General features: G+C 41.1%; 1 protein-coding gene across 1 annotated transcript in view; it reads right to left on the bottom strand.

Moving 5' to 3' along the window:
• Window positions 1–25,555, bottom strand: part of syt10 (synaptotagmin X) — a 37,104-nt gene extending 11,549 nt beyond the window's left edge. Inside the window, exons 1-3 of the mRNA XM_060903674.1 lie at window positions 25,393–25,555; window positions 22,826–23,258; window positions 12,131–12,692 (exon numbers count right to left, since the gene is read on the bottom strand). Coding sequence (XP_060759657.1) covers window positions 12,131–12,692; window positions 22,826–23,258; window positions 25,393–25,540 — 1,143 coding nt within the window. The 5' untranslated portion in view covers window positions 25,541–25,555. The remainder of the gene's footprint in view (window positions 1–12,130; window positions 12,693–22,825; window positions 23,259–25,392) is intronic.
• Between the last annotated feature and the right edge of the window lie 201 nt (window positions 25,556–25,756).

Genomic DNA, 25,756 nt, shown 5'->3' with positions numbered 1-25,756 from the left:
GGTTGGGGGTTTAAGGTTTGCTTAATTACTGTTTAAATATCCATCCATAATCTGTAACTGCTTATCCTATGCAGAGTCACAGGCAAGCTGGAGCCTATCCAAGCTGACTATGGGCAAGAGGCGTGGTACACCCTGGACAAGTCACCAAATCTTCGCAGGGGTGACACATAGAGACAAACAGCCATTCACACTCACGGTCAAATTAGAGCCACCAATTAGCCTAACCTGCATGTCTTTGGACTGTGGGGGAAACCAGAGCACCCGGAGGAAACCCACGAAGACACGGGAAGAACATGCAAACTCCACACAGAAAGGTCCCCATCGGCTGCTGGGCTTGAACCCAGAACCTTCTTACTGTGAGGCGACAGTGCTAATCACTACACCACTGTGCCGCCCTTTTGTTTAAATATATATCAGCTAAACAATACGAAATTAAGAAAATATCACACCTATGGCCATGAGCTTTGGGTAATGACCGAAAGAACAAGATCGCGGATACAAGCGGCCAAAATGAGTTTCCTTCGCAGGGTGGCTGGGCACTCCCTTAGAGATAGGGTGAGAAGCACAGTCACTCGGGAGGAGCTCGGAGTAGAGCCGCTGCTCCTCCACATCGAGAGGAACCAGCTGAGGTGGCTCGGGCATCTTTTTCGGATGCCTCCTGGACGCCTCCCTGGGGAGGTGTTCCAGGCATGTCCCCCCGGGAGGAGGCCCCAGGGAAGACCCAGGACACGCTGGAGGGACTATGTCTCTCGGCTGGCCTGGGAACGCTTCGATGTTCTTCTCGAGGAGCTGACCGAGGTGTCTGGGGAGAGGGAAGTTTGGGCTTCTATGCTTAGACTGCTGCCTCCGCGACCCGGTCCCGGATAAAGCAGAAGAAGACGAGATCACACCAGTTCTAGAATCCACCCAAAACGCCACTTCACAGAACACATTCCAGCCTGCAAACATGGCCACCACAGTCTGCCACCCTTGAATCAGACCAAGAAAGAGTTCAGCTTCCAGACTGAGCTCTTGGGGGGGAAACCCACACACCGTATATAAACATGGACTCTCACAATGACTCTTCATGATGTAACGCTCAGTGCATTTGTACCTGACTTACTAAACCTTGTATTCTTGTTACAATAGTTTGGTTTTGATCTTGCCTTGTCACGTTTTTGGATTTTTTGATTTGCCCATGTTGTCCTGTTTGCTAATCACTTGACCTTAAGCCTGTACCTGATTCACAAGGCTGTGTTATGATTTTGAACTGTTTGCCTGTATTTTTTTAAAGAAAACATCAAACCTACATTTGCATCTGTCTCTGACGCTATTGTTTGATGTGTTAACTAAATGATGAACGCTTCGAGTTTGTAATAATAATCAAGTCTCTACTAGTCATTTAGTAAATGGTGTTAAATGTATTATAAGTATAATAAAAAATATGGCAATTTAGTAACCATTTTCTTGAACCATTGTAGTAGGGGGTTTAGGATTTTCTTAATTAGTGTTGAAATACATATCAAATAAATAATAAGAAATTAAGAAAGTATTACCACATTCTGTCTTGATTAAATACTCTTCCACTATGCTGGGGAAAAGTATAATGACTTGATAAATGCAATGGCATAATCCATTGTGGGGTTTGTTTGTTTGTTTGTTTCTGACACTAATTAATTATGAAACAGTATTAATTGGCACAACACTACTATTTATTATGTTGTGTGAATAATCAAAGCCATTAGATAAAATCCACTTGTATTCCACAAAGTAGTGGTCAGTGACTGCTAATAATATGTACTCAAATTTTGAATACCAATACTTCTGACTCACCCAGATGGAAAGTCTGTCCTGTTTATGCTATTCCTGAGATCCATGTGGTACACATTTAATAATAATCAGTTCAATACACTCGATTTTACATATTTGAATAATTCTTCATTTTTAAGAAATATTTTGAAGGCTGCTCTGTCTTTGTTTTGAATGCAAGATCATCCCATCTCATTATCTCTAGCCGCTTTATCCTGTTCTACAGGGTCGCAGGCAAGCTGGAGCCTATCCCAGCTGACTACGGGCAAAAGGCAGGGTACACCCTGGACAAGTCACCAGGTCATCACAGGGCTGACACACAGACACAGACAACCATTCACACTCACATTCACACCTACGGTCAATTTAGAGTCACCAGTTAACCTAACCTGCATGCCTTTGGACTGTGGGGGAAACCGGAGCACCCGGAGGAAACCCACACGGACACGGGGAGAACATGCAAACTCCACACAGAAAGGCCCTCGTCGGCCACAGGGCTCGAACCCGGACCTTCTTGCTGTGAGGTGACAGCGCTAACCACTACACCACTGTGCCGCCAAATGCAAGATCATGATGTAGAAATTCTACAAATCTTGAAATTACTCAGTTATCCTGCTGCAACACATAATAACCCATGACAAAAGTGTTAGAAAATGACAACTGGTGAAAAATGTGAAATGTGCTTGCACAGAATTGTTTACATGATCCTATTGGATACTGAGAAATTACAGTCTAGTATGCACCACTTGACGTGAGTAATTCAATACCATTATTAGAACTGCAGCAGCACTACGGTTATTAGATTTGCATTCAGTTTGATTTTTTTTTTCTTTCCCCTGAATCACATTCTTGATATTATAATGGGTTTAGGGTCAAATAAAATAGAAATTAGTGCACTATTAAGGAGAAATCTTTCTTATTAAAAATGCAGTTGAATGTTTTATATAAAACCATGGTGCTCAGCCGGAAACGGGTGGAGTGCCTACTTCGGGTCAGGGGAGAGTTGCTACCTAAAGTGGAGGAGTTTAACTATCTCGGGGTTTTGTTCACGAGTGAGGGTAAGGGGGAGCAGGAGTTGGACAGACAGATCGTGGCAGCGTCAGCAGTGATGCGGATGCTAAACCGGTCTGTTGTGGCAAAGAGAGAGCTGAGCCAAAAGGCAAAGCTCTCAATTTACTGCTCCATCTATGTTCCCACTCTCACCTATGGTCACAAGCTGTGGGTAGTGACCGAAAGAATGAGATCGCAGATACAAGCAATAGAAATGAGTTTCCTCTGCAGGGTGGCTGGGCTTTCCCTTAGAGACAGGGTGAGAAGCTTGGTCATTCGGGAGAGACTCAGAGTAGAACCGCTGCTCCTCCACATCGAAAAGGAGTCAGTTGAGGTGGTTCAGGCACCTTGTTAGGATGCCCCCTGGACGCCTCCCAAGGGAGGTTCTCTGGGCATGCCACACCGGGAGGAGACCCCAGGGCAGACCCAGGACATGCTGGAGAGATTACATCTCTCGGCTGGCCTGAGAATGCCTCGGTGTTCCCCCGGAATTGCTGGTGGAGGTGGTCAGGGAGAGGGAAGTCTGGGCTGCTCTGCTTAGGCTGCTACCCCTGCGACCCGAATCTGATAAGCGGTAGAAAATGTATGGATGTATATATATATATATATATATACACACCGGTTAATTTGCAGATAATTAAATTTTCACGATGGTTCACAATTATTACTAATCATCAAAATCACTGTACATTATACTGAAGTGTAATTAACGAAGAACTATCTACTACTGGAGTATTGAAGCAGTAATGAACAAACTGCCTTTAATGTATACAGTTATAGATGAATAATGATTTATTATCCCACTATCTGGTGTCACCCAGAAGAGGATGGCTTCTTTTTAGAGTCTGGTTTCTTAAGGGTTCTTCCTCATGTCAACTCGGAGTTCTCCTTGGCCCGGTCAACACTCACTTGCTTATTATGGATATAAATATATACAGTGCCCTCCATGATTATTGGTACCCCTTATAAAGATGAGTAAAAAGGGTTAGAAAAAATCCACCTTTTGGTGTAATCACTTCATTTCACACTGAAAAAATAAGAAAAACCCAACCTTTAATTGAAATAAATTTATTCAGAGAAAAACAAATCCCTCATCAAGAAATAATTATTTTCAACAAAAACACATGTTCCATTATTATTGGCAGCCCTGCAGTTAATATTTTGTACAACCTCCCTTTGCCAGTAAAACAGCACTGAGTCTCCTATAGCATTAAGGTTGGAGATACAGAGCAGGACATCTGAGACCATTCCTCTTTACACAATCTCTCCAGATCATCCAGGGTTCGAGGCCCTCTCTTGTGCTCTCTCCTCTTCAGCTCAGCCCACAGGTTTTCAATGGGGTTCAGGTCAGAGGGCTGAGATGGCCAGGGCAGAAGCTGTGCTCAGCGAACCATTTTTGTGTTGATTTGGATATATGGTTCGGATCCTTGTCCTGCTGGAAGATCCAATGGCGACCTAGTTTTAGTTTCCTGGCAGAGGCAGCTAGATTCTGATTTAAAATGTCTTGGTATTTCATAGAGTCCATGATGCCATGTACCCTAATAAGGTTTCCAGGACCTTTGGAGGAAAAACAGCCCCCAAACATCACAGAACTTCCACCATATTTTACAGTTGGGATCGGGTTCTTTTCATTATAGCCATCCTTCTTTTTATGCCAAACTCACCTTAAGTGTCTATTGCCAAAAAGCTAGATATTTATAACATTAGACCAAAGAACATGGTTCCAGTCAAAGCTGAAGTTGCATTTCACAAACTTTAGGTGTTTATGGTTAACTGAGAGAAAAAGTTTTTTTGTTTTTGTTTTTTCTTTTCTGCCAGACCTTCCAAATAATCTGTTGGCATGGAGGCGGTGTCTGATGGTGGTTTTGGAGACTTGGAAACCCCAAGATTTTACGTTTTCTTCTAATTCACCAACCATGATCCTTGGGGATTTTTTTTTTATTTGCCTCTCTCACCCTCCTCCTCACTGTACATGGGGGCAAAATAAACTTGGGTCCTCTTCCAGGCAAGTTTGTAACACTTCCAGTTGGTGTCCACTTTTTTACTATTGCCCTAACAGTAGAAATGGACATTTTCAGGCGAGTAGCTTTTTTTGATAACCATTCCCAGAGTTATTAATGTCAACACACTTCTCCCTCATCTGGTTTGTGTGTACTCTTATTGTTGGCCTCTGTGTCACCTCATATTTGTTCCCCAGTTAATCAGGAAGTCATGGATTACAGCATGAAAGTTCCTACACACTCCAGTCAACTCAAAAATACTGTGCAATTTAATGGGAAACAGGCTTCAGTTACACTGTGTTCAGTATAATTTCTAGGGGTGCCAGTAATAGTGGAGGGCACTGTATTTCTATAAAGCTCCTTTCTGGCAATGTCTATTTTTGAAAACACTATACAAAAATTATACATTACAAAAATTGAGTTGAGCTGAATTGAAACAACATGAGTGTAAGTTGTGATCCCTTTTTTTTTCTAATGTAGGCATGGTGGTGTAGTGGTTAGCGCTGTCGCCTCACAGCAAGAAGGTCCGGGTTCGAGCCCTGTAGCTGGCGAGGGCCTTTCTGTGCGGAGTTTGCATATTCTCCCCGTGTCCGCGTGGGTTTCCTCCGGGTGCTCCGGTTTCCCCCACAGTCCAAAGACATGCAGGTTAGGCTAACTGGTGACTCTAAATTGACCGTAGGTGTGAATGTGAGTGTGAATGGTTGTCTGTGACTGTGTGTCAGCCCTGTGATGACCTGGCGACTTGTCCAGGGTGTACCCTGCCTTTCGCCCATAGTCAGCTGGGATAGGCTCCAGCTTGCCTGCGACCCTGTAGAACAGGATAAAGCGGCTACAGATAATGAGATGAGATGTTAACCATTATTCTCCCTTAGGATGCATGTGCAGTGACATGTGGTGCCCAATTTAAACCCATTGCGTCAACTAGGGATGAAATGGAGGGTTAGAATGTGAAGCGGAAGTGTGACTGCTCAAGGCTGCAATCAATGGCCTGGTCTATTCTGGGTTATCTGAGGAACCAGACTGTCTCCACAGTTCTAGCTAGCTCTGAGCATTAGCTTTGTCCCTGGAGCAATACAAGCTCTTTCATTTTACTACACTAGTAATGAAGAGGATATTTATAATAATAATAATAATAATAATAATTATTATTATTATTATTATTGACCAATTTCCCCTTGGGAATCAATAAAGTATTTTGGATTTTGCTTCTTTAGTTCAGCTCTACTGTGGCTACGACCAAGAAATTAACAGTAAATATTACACAAACCAAAATCTTCACATTTACAAACTTTTCACATATACTGATGCAATGCAACTTGATGATGAAAAATACAATATAAAGTGGTGCTTGAAAGTTTGTGAACCCTTTAGAATTTTCTATATTTCTGCATAAATATGACCTAAAACATCATCAGATTTTCACACAAGTCCTAAAAGTAGATAAAGAGAACCCAGTTAAACAAATGAGACAAAAAATTATACTTGCTCATTTAGTTATTGAGGAAAGTGAGCCAATATTACATATCTGAGTGGCAAAAGTATGTGAGCCTTTGCTTTCAGTATCTGGTGTGACCCTCTTGTGCAGCAATAACTGCAACTAAACATTTCCGGTAACTGTTGATCAGTCCTGCACACCGGCTTGGAGGAATTTTAGCCCATTCCTCCGTACAGAACAGCTTCAACTCTGGGATGTTGGTGGGTTTCCTCACATGAACTGCTCGCTTCAGGTCCTTCCACAACATTTCGATTGGATTATGGTCAGGACTTTGACTTGGCCATTCCAAAACATTAACTTTATTCTTCTTTAACCATTCTTTGGTAGAACGACTTGTGTACTTAGGGTCATTGTCTTGCTGCATGACCCACCTTCTCTTGAGATTCAGTTCATGGACAGATGTCCTGACATTTTCCTTTAGAATTCGCTGGTATAATTCAGAATTCATTGTTCCATCAATGATGGCAAGCTGTCTTGGCCCAGATGCAGCAAAACAGGCCCAAACCATGATACTACCATCACCATGTTTCACAGATGGGATAAGGTTCTTATGCTGGAATGCAGTGTTTTCCTTTCTCCAAACATAACGCTTCTCATTTAAACCAAAAAGTTCTATTTTGGTCTCATCTATCCACAAAATATTTTTCCAATAGCCTTCTGGCTTGTCCACGTGATCTTTAGCAAACTGCAGATGAACAGCAATGTTCTCTTTGGAGAGCAGTGGCTTTCTCCTTGCAACCCTGCCATGTACACCATTGCTGTTCAGTGTTCTCCTGATGGTGGACTCACTCTCCTGATCATAAGAGAGGCCTTCAGTTGCTTAGAAGTTACCCTGGGGTCCTTTGTGACCTCGCCGACTATTACATGCCTTGCTCTTGGAGTGATCTTTGTTGGTCGACCACTGCTGGGGAGGGTAACAATGGTTTTGAATTTCCTCCATTTGTACACAATCTGTCTGACTGTGGATTGGTGGAGTCCAAACTCTTTAGAGATGGTTTCGTAACCTTTTCCAGCCTGATGAACATCAACAATGCTTTTTCTGAGGTCCTCAGAAATCTCCTCTGTTCGTGCCATGATACACTTCCACAAACATGTGTTGTGAAGTTCAGACTTTGATAGATCCCTGTTCTTTAAATAAAACAGGGTGCTCACTCACACCTGATTGTCATCCCATTGATTGAAAACACCTGACTCTAATTTCACATTCAAATTAACTGCTAATCCTAGAGGTATGTAATATTGGATCACTTTCCTCAATAACTAAATGAGCAAGTATAATATTTTTGTCTCATTTGTTTAACTGGGTTCTCTTTATTTACTTTTAGGACTTGTGTGAAAATCTGATGATGTTTTAGGTCATATTTATGCAGAAATATAGAAAATTCTAAAGGGTTCACAAACTTTCAAGCACCACTGTAAAGCATTTATCCAAGATTAAGCTGTCCTAGAGAGCCACATGAACCACAAGTTTTGAAGGACTTGATAATTGAATTTTATTAAGGATGTGCTAATTTCTATTAAATAAAATAAATCCTTTGAGATATTGTGGCTTTCCATAACTTAAGCTTAAGAAGTGTGCGATAATCAAATAAGGACAGACAGACAGACAAAGAAATAGAGAATGACAATTTCACAGACATCACACATTAAACCTTCAAAACATGACAGGGACAATGATACACAGCCATGTCAACAAAATTATACATAGACTGAAGTACTGGGAGGCATCAAAACAACAATCAGGATATCAAATAAGATGTGCAGACAGAACAATCAGTGTTTATGAATCCTGCAGTGACTGATGTGTCAAACTTTCCAGAGTGGAGATTAGGCTTCAGTGTGAGTGAGACACCACAAAGACACAACGTCCAGCTTTAAATAAATAAAAGGCCATCTTCCCTTATATCCACCTGAGCTTCAGGGTGAGTGGACTTTATTAGAAAACACACTCGCTTCACTGAGAGTTAACTGAGTATGACAAGGTCCTCCAACAAATATTTTAATTGCATTTGCACTCATATCTTATGAATATTTTATAACATGGGTGAAATTTCATGTTTCAGTGGCAGTTTGTCTCATGATCTTATAACATGTGTCTGTCTCTGTGATTTCAAGTATAAGATAATACAACCCTAATTCCAAAAATTTTGGACGTTGTGTAAAAGGTAAATAAAAACAATGCAATGATTTTTAAATCCTTTTCAACCTATATTCAATTGAATATGATATAAAGACAAGCTATTTAAAGGGCATATTCTGGACCAATTTCGTGGTTTTTTTATATGAAAGAATGTCCCTTTACACACTCATCCAGAAGGGTAATTTTGCACAAGGCCATCTGTCTACAGCAGAAATAATAATAAAATAACAAAACGCGTCTGGAAAAATCCCAAGGGAGTCTGGAGCCAGATTCGTGAGGTTATCTGCGGAAGCGCCAGCAGGCTGGGCGAGCTTGCACAGTTTCAGTGCACAGCCTGTGTAGACCAAGCGCTCCCATTTCTCTCTCATTGTCCGGTCTTTTGGAAAACGATGAGTACTAATCCCATCAAGATTGGTGTTGCTACACCCTCCTACGATACATCTGTTAACCATTTTAATAATTACATGATAACGTTGAAGAAATTTGGAGAAAACCACCAGGTCGTTTTCTCATAAACAAACCAGCGCTGATGTAGGATTCAGAGGGCGGCATCCCACATGCGACATCACGAAAATCAATGTTTCCCGGGAAATCCAAATGCCAAGTTTTTTCAGAGGCGGACCAATTCGCCTCAAATGGCTTGATTTCAACTGGATTTTTCTGGTATTGCGCAAGGTAAAAAAAAATTGCAGAGAATGCAGAATGTTACAGATATTTGACTAAAGTTTAATATAAAATAGGAGAATTGCACTGATCTTGCTCCTGAATTTACCCGTGATATGCACTTTAACGTTCAAACTCATCTCATCTCATTATCTCTAGCCGCTTTATCCTGTCCTACAGGGTCGCAGGCAAGCTGGAGCCTATCCCAGCTGACTACGGGCGAAAGACGGGGTACACCCTGGACAAGTCGCCAGGTCATCACAGGGCTGACACATAGACACAGACAACCATTCACACTCACATTCACACCTACGGTCAATTTAGAGTCACCAGTTAACCTAACCTGCATGTCTTTGGACTGTGGGGGAAACCGGAGCACCCGGAGGAAACCCACGTGGACACAGGGAGAACATGCAAACTCCGCACAGAAAGGCCCTCGCCGGCCACGGGGCTCAAACCCAGACCTTCTTGCTGTGAGGCGACAGCGCTAACCACTACACCACCGTGCCGCCCCAACGTTCAAACTGATTTTTTTTTTTAAATATACACTCGTTTGATGCCTGTAACACATTCCAAAAACAATAGGACAGGAGCATGTTTACCACTGTGCGACAGCACGTTTTTTTTTTTAACAACACTCAGTATGTGTTTGGGAACTGAAGACACTAATTGTTTAAATCTTGAAAGTGAAATTCTTTCCCATTCATGCTTGACAACTTCAGTTACTCATAAGTGGAAGTGTCCTGCTGGAATAAGCAGGGACGTCCCTGAAAAAGACGTCGTCTGAATTGTAGCATATGTTGCTCCAAATACTGTATGTACTTATCAGCATTAATGGTGCCTTCACAGATGTGTAAGTTACCCATGCCATGAGCACTAAAACACCCCTATAGCATCATAGATGCTGGTTTTTGAACTTTGTGCTGGTAACAATCTGGATGATCTTTTTCCTGTTTAGCCCAGAGGACATGACGTCCATGATTTCCAAAAACAATTTGAAATATAGACTCACCAGACCACAACAGACGTTTCCACTTTACATCAGTCCATCGCAGATGAGTTCAGGCCCCAAGAATTAAGCTATTTTTCTGGATGTTGTTGATGTATGGATTTCATTTTGCAATTGTAGATTCAGTAACACACTGTTTACCGACAACGCTTTTCCAAAAGGAGTTCATTATGTGTCTTACAATCATGTTGGGGCGGCACGGTAGTCTAGTGGTTAGCGCTGTCGCCTCACAGCAAGAAGGTCCGGGTTCGAGCCCCGTGGCCGGCGAGGGCCTTTCTGTGCGGAGTTTGCATGTTGTCCACGTGGGTTTGCTCCGGTTTCCCCCACAGTCCAAAGACATACAGGTTAGGTTAACTGATGACTCTAAATTGACTGTAGGCGTGAATGGTTGTCTGTGTCTATGTGTCAGCCCTGTGATGACCTGGCAACTTGTCCAGGGTGTACCCCACCTTTCGCCTGTAGTCAGCTGGGATAGGCTCCAGCTTGCCTGTGACCCTGTAGAACAGGATAAAGCGGCTTGAGATGAGATGAGACAATCATGTTGGTTTTTAATGCAGTACCACCTGAGGGATCAAATGTCACAGGAATTCAACACTGTCCCTTATGTGCAGAGATTTCTCTGAATTCTCTGACTCTTTTGATGATATTATGGATTGTCTATGGTGAAATTCCTAAATTCCATTCAAGTGTATGTTGAAAAAAGTAGTTCTTAAATTGTTGGACTATTTGCCCACGCAATTTTCACAAAGAGGTTCACCACTTTGTGAAAATTGTGTGAGCAAATAGTCCAACGGTTTAAGAACAACTCACGCCATCCTTGTTTGTGCACTACTGAGCCTTACCAATTACCAGTTAACCTCTAACATGTTAAAAACAGGTGTTTCTTGAGCATTCCACAAATTTCCCAGTCTTTTGTTGCTGCTGTCACAGCCTTTTTTTTTTTTTGGCTTTTTTCACCCTTATTGGATAGGACAGTGTAGAGACAGGAAATGAGTGGGAGAGAGACCAGGAAATGACCTTGGGCCAGAATCAAACCCATGTCCCCAGATTTATGGTATGGCGCCTTATCCACCTGAGCCACGATGCCTTATATTCTGTTATGCATACTATACAAGTGCCTGTGAATTTGTGGTTACTAAAGAAAATTTATTATTATAAACCTGTGATCTGAAATACAGCCAGCCCTACTGCCAGAGCTGAAAATTCATTAACATTTCCTGATCAATCAGATTCGAGAATTGAGCAGCGTTGTGGTAGTCTTTTAAGTAAAAGAAAGAAAGAAAGAAAGAAAGAAAGAAAGAAAGAAAGAAAGAAAGAAAGAAAGAAAACATTGGGAAAATAGTCACTTCTGCATCCTTAAGGTGAGAACACTTCTTCATAGCACAGAAGATGTCCATGTGAAAAGATAACAGCATTTTTCAAGACATAAAAATGGCTGTGACACAGTATGACTGAACGCGTTACATAAATTGAGAAACCTGCTGAGGCGTCATTTGGAGCGGGATGAAAAAGCCAAACGGACAGTAGAACATATTCAAAGGCTGACGTGGAAAGAAAACAAGAAATGTTTGCCTTCTTTCACAGAATCATGTCTACAGCACTAAAGCAGGATGGCTAATCAAAGTCTGCAGCGTTAGTCATATCTAATGTCTGTATTTCCCCGTGGCATAGCAAGGAGCTAATTTTGTCTCCCTTTGGATTAGGTGCGTGGGTGTTCGGAAGAGTGACTCAGTTTTGAGCTGAGCCCTCCTTCACACCTGGCTTAGGATAACAGCTCAATTCACTTTTTAATGAAATACCCTGTTTCTTGCCATATTGGTTCTTGTGGGCTCTAGTTTTTGAGAGACAACAGTTTGCCAGTAAATTAATGATCTGGATCATTGATTAAGTTGATTATACTTGTGGTTTGCAATTTTGAAATGCAATCAAGATGTGTTAAAAAAACATTTAATACCACACTCACAACAAAAACACACAATACTCACTGTAGTGGATGCAAGAATGTCCTTCCAGACCACAGCCTCACGTGACAGGTCTGAGAGCTCAAACAGGTTATCCACTACTACCTCGCCAATCATGTCATGACTTGTGAAGCGGTCAAAATCGTAGACGCTGAAGTGCAACTTGCGATTACACAGCTGATCGTACTCCACCGGGAAACAAAACACCTCGTCAAATGTGGGGTTGAGTGTCTTTCGATGGACCCGTGTCTGGAACTTCTTTTTACGCTCAGGGAGCAAGTAGATCTTTACGTAGGGGTCGGAGGTACCCGTGAAGTCCTTGGCTGGCAGGTCCAGGGCTTTAAGGATGCGCACAACTAAAGCCTGCTCCTCATAGTCATACTTCAGTGCAAAGCTAAGCTTGCCACATGTCTCCACTGGCTCCTTGTTCCCTTCCTCTGAGTCCACAGACTTCTGCTTGTAGAGTTCTGGTTTTATGCGTCCAATGCTGACTGCTGAGGACTGTCTCACTGGCAGAGTGTCCATGGTGAAGTCTACACTGGTGACATTCATCTGCCGCCGGAGATGCCGACGAAAGGAATTGTGTCTAGCAAGAAAGAAGATAAGTTATTGCAGAAGAATGAGGATATTTATCCATCCATCCATCCATCCATTATCTGTCGCCACTTATCCTGTTCTACAGGGTCACAGGCAAACTGGAGCCTATCCCAGCTGACTATGGGCGAGAGGCAGGGTACAACCCGGACAAGTCACCAGGTCATCGCAGAGCTGACACAGAGACAAACAACCATTCACACTCACATTCACACCTACGGCCAATTTAGAGCCACCAATTAGCCTAACCTGCATGTCTTTGGACTGTGGAGGAAACCGAAGTACCCGGAGGAAAGCCATGCAGACATGAGGAGAACATGCAAACTCCACACATAAAGGCCCTCATCGGCCACTTGGCTCAAACTCAGGACCTTCTTGCTGTGAGGCAACAGTGCTAACCACTACACCACCGTGCTGCCCAGAATGAGGACATCTCATGTCAAATTCCATAAAAGCCCAGCCATTTTCAGAGATAGGCTGAGAAGATCAAGGCAAACTGGCCATCAAAAAGTTCTGAAATTTTCCCAGTGGGTGACTATTTCCCTCTACATTTCAGTTATCAATTTCCTGTATTTAAACAAACTCTCGTGGTTACCAGAGGACCAGCCCCCCACTGTAACCCTAGCTATGTAATAGGCGAGAGGCCGAGGGCTACAGAAACAGAGATCGGCGCTGCCTAATGCGCCATACGGTGTGGCAAGGACTTTAGAATTTCCTGTGGTTATGAACACAAGTAGACTAGATAAAGCTGGAGAAACAATTACTGTAGGTGTGAAGATAGTGCAAGAAAAGAAAAAAAAGAAAAGCTACACTTCTAGATGTAACAAACTGTTGAAAAATTTTATCAAATTTTAATTTCCAAATTGGCTGCGTCTCATTGTGATGATATGGAGATCAGGGCTGAGAAAGCAAGTACTCAATGGAGTGGTCTATATAGCAAAATAAGGTGTTCTTTTACAGCAGCCTCTATTAAGGAACTTGTTTTGTTGTACTAGAATCCTGCAGATTTTGTCATTTTATCTCCCAGAAAATGTACTAATCTACTTAAGGGTGATCTATTTTCTCTTTACACAAGAAAATAAATACATCCATTTTAAAGATGCAACCATCACTGCCTTGTGTCCGATGTGTCCTTAGCATTGGCATGGATGTTAAGTAATACATCCACTAGAGGGCAGCTCAGAGTCAAAGTTTCTGACAACAGCAAACATGGTGACATGGAGTAGGTTACAATAATGTACCTGTTAATAAAGAGGCAAAAGCAGAGGCAGCATTGTAGATGGCGATAGATGTATACATTTTCTTACTAAATCACAAAACTCTCCTCAAAAACTTTCACCGTTTTTAGAATTTCTTCGTAGTGTCTCACTTGAACTACTGGCTACACTGCCCCCATGGTTTCTGGTGGTACTGCCCTGTTTTACCAGATCCGTTAGCTTTCAGAAAACATATGGACGAAATGAACGAAATGAGCCATAGCTGGCAAGAGACAACTAGCGATGATCCTTTCATACTACAGTGAAAACCCAAACTTAAAATCATCTCTTTAGCTTATATTTGTAAAAATTCCATGCCTTAACAGTGCAGCATGCATATTACAGAAAGCAAGAGCATATTGCGCTGGTGTCCCAAACACTTTGGTGTTTGATTTTAAATTTTTGTGAATGCTTGTGCTGCTAGCTTTCTGAAATGAGAGAACCATTCATCTCATCTCATCTCCTCTAGCCGCTTTATTCTGTTCTACAGGGTCACAGGCAAGCTGGAGCCTATCCCAGCTGACTACGGGCAAAAGGCGGGGTACACCCTGGACAAGTCGCCAGGTCATCACAGGGCTGACACATAGACACAGACAACCATTCACACTCACATCTACGGTCAATTTAGAGTCATCAGTTAACCTAACCTGCATGTCTTTGGACTGTGGGGGAAACCGGAGCACCCGGAGGAAACCCACACAGGCAGAACATGCAAACTCCGCACAGAAAGGCCCTCGCCGGCCACGGGGCTCAAACCCAGGACCTTCTTGCTGTGAGGTGACAGCGCTAACCACTACACCACCATGCCGCCCATGAGAGAACCAGCACAGGAAAAAATAAATAATAAAAAACCTGCTTACCATTCAATTAAGTCAAAGCTTAATTAAAATATTCGTAATATTCATAAAGTGTATATGAATGGCTTCAGTGGCTTCACTTTAAGCATTTTGCTTATTTGATTGCTTTTGTTTATGTGAAAACATGTGATACCTAATACAGGTGAATTAAAGAGGAAACTTCTGCAGGCCCCAACAGAGGGAAACCTATGCTATAACATCACTGTTAGGTCGTACTATGTGCTGATGGACTTTTATTTGTTATTTTGGACAAAAGTAGGGGGGCATTTAAAGCAAATTCCAGGGCTAAATTTTGTTCCCAATGGATCTTCAGCCCTTTCCTCAGATGCATAATAACTTCCATATTTTAACTATACCATGGCTTTTTACTTTCGCTCAATGTCACCGAGCAACTGGAACTTTTCACAATCGAAAACATAAACCGATTTTGTAGAAAAACTTTTGCACTCAGTTGCAACTGCATACTACAGATCTTTGTAAGGTGTTTGACACTTATGATTGTGCCTCACAAAAGACGCGTCATGTCTAAAAGGACTTAAAAGTTCCACCTGCTCTCAGCTTGTAACTGTATCTCTGTGCTTTTACTGCTCTCTTATTATAAAAATAATTTTAATATGAGCAAACTAATGCATTTACAAAACATGTGACTCAAAGGATTAATGTAGTTGAATAGCTGGTGTTTGAGCAGCAGATTTGGTTTTTTTTACTAAGTTTTACTGGCAAAAGCTGATCAACAGGTCAGACCTACAGTGGTACTTGAAAGTTTGTGAATCCTTTAGAATTTTCTATATTTCTGCATAAATATGACCTAAAACATCATCAGATTTTCACACAAGTCCTAAAAGTAGATAAAGAGAACCCAGTTAAACAAATGAGACAAAAATATTGTACTTGGTCATTTATTTATTGAGGAAAATGATCCAATATTACATATCTGTGAGTGGCAAAAGTATGTGAACCTTTGCTTTCAGTATCTGGTGTGACCCTCTTGTGCAGCAATAACTGCAACTAAATGTTTCCGGTAACTGTTGATCAGTCCTGCACACCGGCTTGGAGGAATTTTAGCCCATTCCTCCGTACAGAACAGCTTCAACTCTGGGATGTTGGTGGGTTTCCTCACATGAACTGCTCGCTTCAGGTCCTTCCACAACATTGCGATTGGATTAAGGTCAGGACTTTGACTTGGCCATTCCAAAACATTAACTTTATTCTTCTTTAACCATTCTTTGGTAGAATGACTTGTGTGCTTAGGGTCGTTGTCTTGCTGCATGACCCACCTTCTCTTGAGATTCAGTTCATGGACAGATGTCCTGACATTTTCCTTTAGAATTCGCTGGTATAATTCAAAATTCATTGTTCCATCAATGACGGCAAGCCATCCTGGCCCAGATGCACCAAAACAGGCCCAAACCATGATACCACCACCACCATGTTTCACAGATGGGATAAGGTTCTTATGCTGGAATGCAGTGTTTCTCTTTCTCCAAACATAACGCTTCTCATTTAAACCAAAAAGTTCTATTTTGGTCTCATCCGTCCACAAAACATTTTTCCAATAGCCTTCTGGCTTGTCCACATGATCTTTAGCAAACTGCAGATGAGCAGCAATGTTCTTTTTGGAGAGCAGTGGCTTTCTCCTTGCAACCCTGCCATGCACACCATTGTTGTTCAGTGTTCTCCTGATGGTGGACTCATGAACATTAAAATTAGCCAATGTGAGAGAGGCCTTCAGTTGCTTAGAAGTTACCCTGGGGTCCTTTGTGACCTCGCCGACTATTACACGCCTTGCTCTTGGAGTGATCTTTGTTGGTCATCCACTCCTGGGGAGGGTAACAATGGTCTTGAATTTCCTCCATTTGTACACAATCTGTCTGATTGTGGATTGGTGGAGTCCAAACTCTTTAGAGATGGTTTTGTAAACTTTTCCAGCCTGATGAGCATCAACAACACTTTTCCTGAGGTCCTCAGAAATGTCCTTTGTTCATGCCATGATACACTTCCACAAACATGTGTTGTGAAGATCAGACTTTGATAGATCCCTGTTCTTTAAATAAAACAGGGTGCCTACTCACACCTGATTGTCATCCCATTGATTGAAAACACCTGACTCTAATTTCACCTTCAAATTAACTGCTAATCCTAGAGGTTCACATACTTTTGTCACTCACAGATATGTAATAGTGGATAATTTTCCTCAATAAATAAATGACCAAGTATAATATTTTTGTCTCATTTGTTTAACTGGGTTCTCTTTATCTAATTTTAGGACTTGTGTGAAAATCTGATGATGTTTTAGGTCATATTTATGCAGAAATATAGAAAATTCTAAAGGGTTCACAAACTTCAACCACCATTGTACAATATCTGCAAACAATTCATGTGAATTCAGTAAATAATTCAAATAATTGTGGCATAATCCTTCAGAGGGATATTCAGCTCTGTGTAATAATATTCACATAGCCATAGTGGAGTAAAAATATCCCTTCCATGCAATTTGAGGCATGACTCGTCTTGATACGAAATCCAATATGTCATATTGTTATTATTCTCTTTTTGGGTTTCTCTGGTGTTTTCAAATCTCATGTGGGCAGTCTAATATTTAAGGTATAGAAACATTATTTCAGTCAGTTTAAATGTTTAATAAAGGATAGTGCTAATCTAGTTTGTCTAGGTTTACCATTTTATCTCTTCCAAGATGAATAAAAAATCATTACAGTAAATCTCTCATCCCTCCATTTGGTTCTCCTTGGCTGGTGATTAGCTGCCCAACATGGCCAGACCCACCTGATGCAAGAATAATGTGTCCATGTTTGCAACCAGATGGCCACAAAGTGCTATTTCTAAGCCATTATCTCCTCACAGACTGAGCCCATATTATAAACCTTGCTTTCATGCTACAAATTAACCTTTCTGACTCAACGTTTTTGTTCTCAGTGTTGCTCTAAAGTATTTATGACAAACTATTTATTTCCCTTTTATTCATTTTCTCTAGAATGCAGTTAGAGGACATTATAGTCGACACACACTTTTAGCAGCTTGTGTTTTTTTCAGGCTATCAACCACACAGCCCTCTTGGCATGTTTGTATTTTAACATAGCTGCTCCATCGTGCCATGTGACCATACAGACATGCCAACAGGGGCAAAGCAGAGAAATGCAGCCCTTTTCTCTTTCAGCAAGATGAAACCGCTTAGATAAATGTGTTCTCCAGGATCTCTGGCCAAAATGTTGTAAGGCCATTGAGGCTAGTGAGGATTTATTGCACAGAATTAAGTGGCTTAATGTCCTTCGCAGGAAAGAAGAATAACTGAAAACAATATGGAGCTGCTTTGGTGACATGGTGGTTAATTTTTAATAAGGTGTGACCATTTCAAGATTTAAGGAAAGTTTAATACTATTAGTCACCTCCGTGCTTAGGCTCCTGTGGCCAAAATGGTCTATTTCAATTGCTTTGTCGGTGTCTCAAACATTTTCATATACAATAGTTGCGATTCAATAGGAACTGTATTTACCTCAATATTATTTTGTGGCCTCAAAATTATAAGTCATGGATGCACCTTATCAAATGGTAACCATCTCAACACCTCCAAATAAATGTGACTGGTGAAAATAATCAGAAATGAACTGTGGTCATGTATTAAGTCTATTAGCTGGACACTCCATACAAATAATCAGGAAAATAATATTTTTTAAAAAAAGGCCACACAGTAAAATGTAAAGTAGAAGACATGACGGAAACCAAAGCGGCAACGTCCAAATGAATGAAGCAGGAGAAAAAAAGATCCTTGTCCTTTTTTTTTAACAGCTGACCTTTAAGCTCCCTCATTTGTCCTTTCTCTGTATCCTATCAACATGTAATTTGGGGGATACATCATTTATTAGGCTGCATCAGGGTTTTAATGGCAGCTCTGTGAGAACTCAATAATGGCCACCATCAGTAGAGGAGTGCAGCTGTTCGTTAGGTCCCCAGCAGTACAAGCTTTTACAGTACGTCAGTTCTATTGCATGGCAATACTAATTACAACCCCTTTTCCTTTAAATGTAGTGTTGAGAACAAAACAAAGAGGAGAACAGCTGATTGTTTAATTGCCGTTGTCATGGCAGCGTGACTCGGGTACTCAGGCTGGAAGGCTGTAGTGATTACAGGGCTAGTGAAAGAAGGTAGGGGGCTTGTTGCAGCCCTGTCAGACATGGAGTGAAAATAGCAAATGCTGCCGTCACAAGCTTTTAAATTTGATATAAACATCATCAATTAACTCTAATGCTGAAAACAGTTCTCCGTATGCTGATTTCTTTCCTTAATTGCAACAACCTTGATAACTGATGAGGCAGCAAGTACTAAAAGTCTGCTTCCCTTACTAAATGGAGTTTTCATTTTACATTGGCAGATACAAAGTTACTCAGTTCATACTTTATTCAAATCTTTTAATAAAACTGAGACAAATACAAATGTGACAAATTGTTTGGTAAATCAAATACAATTGCTAAAATTTCAATATATTATATTGCATTATTAAGGTTCAAACCTGTGCTACTTTTTCACAATTATGTGAAAAACAGTCTTGAATTTGGACTTGTTTTTTTTTTGGACTGCACTGGAAACACTGATACCCCTTTTCCATCAAGGCAAACTGATGGAAATTTGGAGTGGGTGACCAATCTCAAACCAGTTCTTCGCATTTCAACAGCCAAAGAACTGGCTCTCGGCCAGGAAATCTCGTTCCAGAGTGGCACCAACTCTTTGCTGGTCTAGAACCAAGAACCGCTTACATCAGGAGCTTGGGATGGGGTTATCGTGATAACATGGCCAGCAAAAGCTTTGTGACCACCATGTTTAAAAAACCAGAGCTAGTATAGTATGTAGTCTGATGAGTCTCAATGATAAGATGAAAAAGAGACAATGTACTCCATCATTATTGTTGTTGTGCTTGGAAATAGTGGCACTATTATGGGGAACATGTGCGCTGTTTACCAGCACTAACAGGGCTGGCTAGCAGCACCAGCCCAGAACTAGCACCTGGATTGCGGTGGTGATGGAAAAGGGGTCATGCACTCAAAATGGGTTAAAACTATTAAATGACTCAGCTGCATGCCCTTTTTCTTCACCGTACATAGTGATATATAGTGCCCTCCATATTATAATCTGCATTTATTTTGCTAATGTTCAAAAACCCACTTTATAACGGCCTCAGAATTTTGTGATGCAAATATGAACCCTACCATGGAGCTGTTGAGTTGTAAATGCAAATTGCAGTATGAGATTTAATGAATGAATGAATGTTTAACCATACCCAACTTCCTGATGGCCCAGATGTATATGTACACAGGTGTGCAAAAAAGATGGATGGAACATCACAAGGATGGAACTCATCTTTTTACTATAAATAATTCATTCTTTCATCCGTCTTCAGAAAGGGCTTTATCTTGGTCAGGTAAATTAGATTTGCCAGTCCACTTACCAGCAAGTTTTTGGACGGTGGGAAGAAACCATAGAGAACTGGGAGGAGACCCACACAGATCTATGACCCTGAAGCTGTGAAGTAGCAAAACTACCCATGATACAACCTTATATATATATATATATATATATATATATATATATCCATCCATTATCTGTAGCCGCTTATCCTGTTCTACAGGGTCGCAGGCAAGCTGGAGCCCATCCCAGCTGACCATGGGTGAGAGGCGGGGCACACCCTGGACAAGTCGCCAGGTCATCGCAGGGCTGACACATAGACAAACAACCATTCACACTCACATTCACACCTATGGTCAATTTACTCACCAATTAGCCTAACCTGCATGCCTTTGGACTCTGGGGGAAACCGGAGCACCCGGAGGAAACACACAGAGACACGGGGAGAACATGCAAACTCCGCACAGAAAGGCCCTCGCCAGCTGCTGGGCTCGAACCCAGGACCTTCTTGCTGTGAGGCAACAGTGCTAACCACTATGCCACCCTCTTATATATATATATATATATATATATGCAATGCAATAATGAGTACACCCTCTTTGAAAAGTAACATTTCACACAATATGCCAAGGAACATAAAGATATATTTCCAAAATGTTCCCAGACTAAGTTAAACACAGGTTCTGTTGAGCTTTTGAACTCAAAACAAAGACTAATAATATAACTTAAATTATTTTTATTTCAGTTTTAGTGAAATTTGTGTGGTGCAGAAATGAGTACACCCCACTGAAGGGCTCTGAGTAAAGCAACTTTTTAGGCTACCAATGTGGACCTGAACAAACAATTAACCACAGGTGAGTCTAATTAGTCATTACACAGGTGTTAATTAGGCAGTTGGCTACAAAAGGCTGTTACCTAAAGCAAACCACCCTTTCCCATTTCCTGCTGTCAGCAATGGCACCTCATGGCCAGGAAATGTCTCTGGATCTGAGAAAGCGGATTATTGCTTTACACAAGAGAGGTGAGGGCTACAAGAAGATCAGTAAAGCCTTACTTATCAGTAAGAACACGGTTGCAAAAGTGATCCAAAAATTCAAGACAGATGGAACTGCAGCCAAAGTACAGAGACGTACAGGCCGGCCAAGAAAATTAACACCCAGGCAGGAACGGCTTGTAATGAGAAAAGTTGAGGAAAATCGGCATGCAAGTGCACAACAGGTATCTAAGGAAGTAGAGACTGAAATTGGAGTGAATGTGTCACGTGACACAATATGCCGTACAGTGCAGCGGAATGGCATGCATGGGTGTCGTCCCCGAAGGAAGCCTCTCCTAAAGCCCAGTCACAAAAAAGCCCATCTAGAGTTCGCCAGGGCACATGCTGAAAAGGATGAAGGCTACTGGGACTCTATACTCTGGAGTGATGACACCAAAATCAATCTTTTTGGAACTGATGGCTTCAAAACAGTCTGGCGTCGCAAGGGTGAGGAGTACAAGGAAAAATGCATGGTGCCCACAGTGAAACATGGAGGGGGTAGTGTTCTTATGTGGGGTTGCATGAGTGCTGCGGGTGTTGGAGAACTGCATTTCATTGATGGCATCATGAATTCTCAAATGTACTGCTCTATACTGAAAGCTAAGATGCTTCCATCACTTCGGGCCATTGGCCGTCGTGCCATTTTTCAACATGACAATGACCCAAAACACACATCTAAGGCCACTGCTGACTTTCTGAAGAGGAACAGGGTGAGAGTGATTCCATGGCCAAGTATGTCACCTGATCTGAACCCTATAGAGCATCTTTGGGGAATACTGAAGAGGCAGGTTGAGCATCACTCTCCATCCAACATCCAGGCTCTGAAAGATGTCATCCTTGAAGAATGGAAAAAGATTGATGTAGCCAAATGTTGTCAACTTGTGCACTCCATGCCAAGGAGACTTGGGGCTGTCATTGCAAATAATGGAGGCCATACAAAGTACTAAATGTACTGGATGTAATTGAGTTTGTTGTGGGGTGTACTCACTTTTGCTCCACCCCACTTTCACGGAAACAGAAAAATATGTAATTTAAGGCATCTTTTCACCTTTCTGCTTGAGTTATAATGTAAGAACATAGTGCAATAAACATCATCAAGAAACTGTTTGGGACATATTCTTTGTGTTCATTTTAATACTGTGAAAAATGTCGTTTTTCAGGGGGGGTGTACTCATTATTGCATTGCACTGTATATATATAAGAGCAAAGTAAACAAACATGCTACAGTATCATGCTAGACAATATTTTTAGGATTGCTTCACTTTTGGTTAAATAAAACCTTGCACCCATCAGCTATGGAACAATGAGAGCCAAAAGTCAGCTGAGAGAAACAGGTCAGAGATTTAAGATCTAGAATTAAGACCTGTAGGGACCTGGGATCTCTGATAAGAATTTCAGGGAACTAGAAGAAGAGGAGAGAAGCTTATAGGAGTTGATCTTTTTTAGAGCAGTAGATGAAAAGAGTTTAGTGGACTTTGAGAACCGAGAGGATCTCAAGGAATTATGGGAATTGGGAGTTCAGATAGAGAGAAGCTCAGGAGAGACGCTAGGAGAAGCTAGATACCTGGAGAAGGAGGTGGGTTCAGTGCTCTGTTTCTGAATCTTGGCCTTCTTACTGAGGCGTTCACGTATTGTCTGCTGCACCTCAGCCGGGATGTCTGGAGATGTCTGGCTGATCTTCATGGCTGCCTCAAGTGACTTCATCGAACTACGACCATTTACCTTCACCTCAGGCACCTTCCACCTCTGCTCCTCCTCCTCTTTCTTCTCCTGCTTCTCGGCTGGTATGGTCTGGCACTCCGGAAGAGACAGCGGGACATGAGGTGCGGGCACTGGTGCCTCAGGTAGCACCCCTTGCGGAACAGTCTCGCTGTGTGAGGAGAGTGCCTTGCTTCTCCAGATGGGCCAGCACAGCTTCCAAAACACAAAGAGAGAGACTACCAACAGGGCGAGTCCACAGAAACCCACGAGCACAGCTAGGAGACTTACAGAGATGTCTACAGGCAATGAGACGTGATTTAGGGGAGGAACGTTGAGAGGGCAGAGCAAGAGATAGAGAGTCAATGGAGGAAATAGAAGAGAAGACCAGGAGATGGTGAGAAATAAGAATAGAAGGAAAAAGATGATGGGGTAAAGTGAAGAATTGAAAGGACAGATGAGACAAACAGAAAAAAGCAGCAGCAATGAAAGAGTTGGACACACAAGGAAGAGAGTCATAAAGAGAAAGAGAGAGAAAAAGAAGGAAATGCATAAGAAAAGGAAGAAGACTTAAAATCCTGTATTGCAGAGAAGGGAAAAGTATTATATGCAATCAAAGTTTTAATAGAAAATGACAAGGGAAGTCATAGTGTGAATAAAACACACAGTTAATACGTGTTGTCATTCATCATGTTTAACTAATCTGACATGCTTTTTTTATTGAAGTGTCAAAGATTCTAAGTCATATCTGAATGTAATTCTTCAACTTTGACATGTCTACAACCAATAAACGATACATTCTCAATAAACATTTGAAACACTCAAATCAAACAAGCAAACACTTATTTTATTCAAATATGTCAGTGTGTTTCATGTGTGTTTGCATATATCTACCGTAAGTGTGTGAGTATGTGTGCGAGTGTAGGGTGGTCCTGCGTCGTCTCTGGAGATAATGCAATGCAATGCAACAGACACATTTCTAAGACACAGGTGTCACCATAGCAGCAGACTGGGCTTCATGGACATAGTGATCAATAGAATAATTAATGCTTCGTAAACATTTACCATTCTGTCGGGAACATACTGTATTGTGTCTTTTGACATTTACAATCCTGTAAATATTTCTTAATTAGCATATGTCACGTGTCACAGTAAAAGCATACAAGATAATCAATCATATACCGGATGAGTTGATAAAATGTGAAGAATCAGTGTTTCAGAATAGCCTGTTTTTTCAAGATGCCACACTAACCAGGCTGATAAAATGATATGATACATGATTGATTCCTAATTTGGAATAAAGTCAGTATAGTGAGCTTGTACAGATGGGATGTGACAATTAGCTATAATCCAAGTTTATTACAGTGTGAAATGCATAGTGGAATATATGTTTCACCACATTTCGTAGCCAATCTTTGCTTTCTGTGCAATATACTTCATGCATGATCACATAACTGGTTCCTGATGACTCGACTCTATCTGAACAAACCGAATCGATTAGATAAACAACTCTGTAGTTTTGATTTTCTCAGAATTCTGCGGCAAGGAAAACCTGTTGCACTCCAGGACATTACAATTCCTCTCAGGAAGCAAATAATAATAACAACAACAACAACAACAATCATAATAATGACAACAACAACAACAATAATAATAATAATAATAATATTATTATTATTATTATTGTTATTATCATTGTTGTTGGTGTCATTATTATTATTATAATTATTAACAACAACAACAACAATAATAATAATAATAATAATAATAATAATAATAATAATATTAATGACAACAACAACAACAACAATAATAATAACAATGACAACAACAATAACAATAATAATAATATTTATAACAACAATGATTATAATAACAACAACTACAATGACAACAACAACAACAACAACAACAACAATAATAATAACAACAGCAACAATAATAATAATAATAATGACGACAACAATAACAGCAACAACAACAATAATAATAATGATGATAACAATAACAACAACAACAACAATAATAATAATAATAATAATTACAACAACTACAATGACAACAACATTATTTATAATAATAATAATATTATTATTAACAACAGTAACAATACTAATAATAAGAATACTTACAACAACTACAATGACAACAACATTATTTATAATAATAATAATAATAATAATAATAATATTATTATTATTATTATTATTATTATTATTATTAACAACAACAACAATAATAATAATAATAATAATAATAATAATAATAATAGAAAACATTCCTGTCATATCCCTCTAGTATTTAGACACTTCATATGACAGAAAGAACTTTCTAGCACAATTGAACTGTGAAGTAAAGTGGAAAAGACGAGCCTTCTGTGCTTAAACAGCCATTTTAGAACTAAACGAGCTCAATTGTTTTCGTCACATTTACCTGAACTTCCTTTACCTGGTATGTTGCTCTCGGTTGGAAAGATGTCGGCGCATTTCTCGCGGTCGACGTGTCCGGCGAGGCACAGCTCGGTGATGATCTGGAGAGCCCGGTGGCACAGGCTCACGCCGTCCTCGGTGCGCGCGCTCATGTCTTTCCTGTTAATCCATTGTATATTGGAGGAGCCGCGCGCGCGAGGGTTCATCGGGACGCCGCGTGCGCTGCTGACCGCGAGAAGTGGAAAAGGAAGCGCGCGACGCGTCCACGTGCGTCTCATTCATCGGCACCTGCAACTCGTGGCGCTCGCGGACGCTTTGGAGAGAGCGGACGCGCTGCAGCGGGCTTCGTCACGAGCCAATAGGAGAAG

The sequence above is a fragment of the Neoarius graeffei genome, chromosome 21 (assembly GCF_027579695.1).
Source record: "Neoarius graeffei isolate fNeoGra1 chromosome 21, fNeoGra1.pri, whole genome shotgun sequence".
Classification (NCBI taxonomy): Eukaryota; Metazoa; Chordata; class Actinopteri; order Siluriformes; family Ariidae; genus Neoarius; species Neoarius graeffei.
This window is presented reverse-complemented; position numbering and strand designations above follow the sequence as displayed.